This window comes from Panicum virgatum, chromosome 7K (genome assembly GCF_016808335.1).
Source record: "Panicum virgatum strain AP13 chromosome 7K, P.virgatum_v5, whole genome shotgun sequence".
Classification (NCBI taxonomy): domain Eukaryota; kingdom Viridiplantae; phylum Streptophyta; class Magnoliopsida; order Poales; family Poaceae; genus Panicum; species Panicum virgatum.
In genome coordinates, this window is record NC_053142.1 from 30,694,718 (window position 1) to 30,697,957 (window position 3,240).

Here is a 3,240-nt window from a genome sequence, read left to right on the forward strand (position 1 = left end):
GGAGGAGTGAAAATAGAGGAGAGAGGACGGAACGGACGGTTCAGAAAACGCCGGCTTTTCAGCGGACTGAGTATGGATCCTGCTACTCCTATTGATCAATTGTGCTCACGAACAATAAATGGCGCAGGTGCCGATGAATAAAAAAAGAATCACTGATGACCTGGCGCTGCTATCCGCCGGCAGCGGGTTAAATCTATAAGCCTTGCTCTTACTAGACGGGAATACGCTCGTGATAAATAATTCGGCGTGCGGGCGTTGCAAATCCGCAGTACGTGAGGGGTTGAGATGAGTCGACGATGCTGGCCGCCGTATGACTAATCATACGCTGCGTGCGTGGTTGTGATTACGTATGCCACAGCGGCAGGAACCGGCACGGGACTCTAATGCTCGCATTAACGCAAACGCAAACGCATTCGTTACTGCCCTGCAGCCTTTAATAGGTAGTACTAGCCTATTACTGATCGTCGCCAAAGGGGAAGATGGGAGACGTCCCCTCCTGATCTGACGGCTCCCACGAGAGGTGCGGTACCATGCGGTGCTGCCGCCGCGGCGTGATTTGCTCCCTTCCACTCATTCAGTGCCCCCCCCCCCCCCCCCTCAGAGAGCTCTATACTCTACTGTCTACACGTCCCTGCAGCTGGAGGAGAGGAGGATGGGCGCGGCGCTTCCTTTTGTGGCCGCAGGTGCCGCCGCCCGTTCCGTTTGGGAAGTTTCAGTGGGAGCGCCGCGGCAGAGGAAGAACGGGATGCGTCTCTTTTCCAATTTCCACCACCATCGTTGCCGCCGCCAGGTTCCAGCCAGCGGGCTAGCAACAAAGCGAGCGCGGGCGCGCGGTCTACTCCTAGCAGCCGCCTTGGGAGGCGAAAACGAGACTCGCCTCGGGTGGGTGCATGCGCCCGGAGGAATTTGTGCTCCCGTCCACTCAGTCCAGCCCCACCGCCACCGGCGACTAGAAACGGACGGAATTGAAGTGGTGGCGCGCACAGTGGTAACGGAAGAGGCGCTTGTGGGGTTGGAGACGGGACGGGACGGGGGGGAATTATACCTACCTTGCAAGCCCCCCGGTGTATCGCCTGGCAGTGTCAGGCTTCCCGATCAAGAGATACCTTCCTCCTGCGATTACCGAACCACTCGCCCTTTCATCTCCTCCTCGCCCTCTCTCGCTGTCCTAATGCCCGTCGCCATCGCCGGCCCAGCATAGTGCCGGGGCGGCCGTTGCTGCCCGCAAAGCCGTCCCAGCACGCCCCGCCTCTGCCCCGGTGGTGAGCGGCGGCCGGCCGAAGAATTCCCGCGTGGGGGGAGGGGTGGAGGAGAAGAGGGAACCCGTCCGAGGACAGGAGAGGAGAGGAGCGGATCGGCTGGGGCTTTCATGAAGGACCTAGTGTCGTGCTTCAGCGAGCACGCCGTGCGGATCTCCGACGTCGCCTGCTCCGGCGCCGCCAATGCGGCGGCCTGCGCCCCGGGCCCCGGCGGGGCAGCTGGAGGCAGGGCGGCGGCGTCGGCGGCCGTCAGCGCGGTCACCACCGGGTACCGGTCTTGGCTCGCCGCGTCCGGGAAGGAGCTGCTCGTCGAGGTCACGTGGTCGCGGGCGCCCGACGGGCCCGCGCTCTCCGTCGCCGTCCACGAGGCCTCCGCCGCCGCCGCCGCGCCGCGACACCTGCACAAGAAGAAGGGGAGCGGGACGTTCACGGCGGGCAGCTGCGTGGTGGGCGTCTTCTGGGACTACGCCGCGGCGCGGTACGCCGCCGTAGGCGCCGGGCCCGAGCCGGCCTCCGGGTTCTACGTCGCCGTCGTGGCGGACGCCGAGTTCGTGCTGCTGCTGGGCGACCTCAGCCGCGGGTACGTCGAGCGGCTGCACGGCGGGATACCGGTCGCGGGCTCCCGGGTGGCGCGCCGCCGGGAGCGGTTCGTCGGGTGCGGGTGCTGGTCCACGAGGGCCCGGTTCCTGGAGGCCGGCGCGGAGCACGAGATCGCCGTCGCGGTGCTGGACGGCGACGCCGAGGCCTGGGTCGCCGTGGACGGCCGCAAGGTGGTGCAGCTCCGCCGGCCGCGGTGGAACTTCCGCGGCAGCCACACCATCTTCGTCGACGGCGGCGCGCCGGTGGACATGACGTGGGACCTGCACGGCTGGCTGTTCCACGCCGGCGCCGAGCCGCCCCACGCGTCCTCCTCCTCCGCCGCCGCCTCCTGCGCCGTGTTCACGTTCCAGGCGCGCGGCGCGTCGGAGACAAGGCTGTGGACGGAGGACGACGACGGCAGCGCCGGCGAGGAGCTGGAGAAGCCGGCGAGCGGCCGGCGACACAAGCCCGGAGGCGGAGGGGCATCGGGGCAGGGGTTCTGCCTGCTGATCCAAGGCTTCAGGGGCTTTTCCAAGAGCACTTAACCTGTACATGCCGTTAGGGACTTTCCATCGCCATTTTTTTTCACTTCTTCTTCTTGATTTGTGTGCTTGGAAGAATGGATTAGGATCGGCGTGCTGCTGGTTGACCACTTGTTGATTAATCCGAACATGACAAGGGGTGTGTGATTGTGAATGGTAGGATAGGAGGGGAGGCTGACATACGGAAAGAGATGCTTTCGTTTCAGTTTGCTGCGTCACTGTCCTGATTTCACACGACATGACTGTAACAGTGTTCTTCTGCAACTGACTTATCAGAAATACACTAAAGATTGGATCTTTTTTACCTTATTTCACGAGACTGTTTGATCTTAATTAGCATGCCAGGGAGGGAGTTGTTAGACCCTCGGAATAGCATGCCTGCAGGGAGGCGTTGGATGATCAGCTCAGCAGCAGCCAGCAGTGTGTTTCGAGCCCAAGTAGGCACTTGCAAACATGGAAAAGCTTCAGGTAACAGCATGAACCGGTTTCCATTCAGAAAGGAGGGACTTGCACTTGCTAGTGGCTGGGGTGTGGAGATAGCGATGCAAACACTTTCTGACTCTCTCTTTGGTGCCGCACAATTGCGGTCATTTTCTCGAGGAAACCGCCCACATCCATAGCCATCGCTGTAGATGTTGATTGCCCATTTTGTAACAGAAAATTTTATGGTTGGTCGATCAGCTCCCGCGTGCCATTGCCATACAAACTTCACCACATTATCTTCTACTTTAAGAAATGCGCTTCACCACACGGGCTGCTGCTATGCTCACAGGATTGCCACGGCTGCCGGCGTTTCATCATAAAACTAAGACGAAAATCGCCACGCGTTTCTTTGTTGTTGCCAGGGGCCGATTCAATCG

The 3,240-nt window shown here is 61.4% G+C and overlaps 1 protein-coding gene across 1 annotated transcript; it reads left to right on the forward strand.

The window, feature by feature from the left end:
• The first annotated feature begins 652 nt into the window (after positions 1 to 652).
• On the forward strand, positions 653 to 2,689 carry LOC120640885. Its single transcript, XM_039916809.1, has one exon. It carries the CDS (start codon positions 1,370 to 1,372, stop codon positions 2,381 to 2,383), a length of 1,014 nt encoding a protein of 337 aa, XP_039772743.1. The 5' UTR covers positions 653 to 1,369; the 3' UTR covers positions 2,384 to 2,689.
• The last annotated feature ends 551 nt before the right edge of the window (positions 2,690 to 3,240 follow it).

Bases quoted from the DNA above. Each gene is read 5' to 3' on its own strand.
- LOC120640885 (XM_039916809.1), top strand. From the start codon at position 1,370: ATGAAGGACCTAGTGTCGTGCTTCAGCGAGCACGCCGTGCGGATCTCC.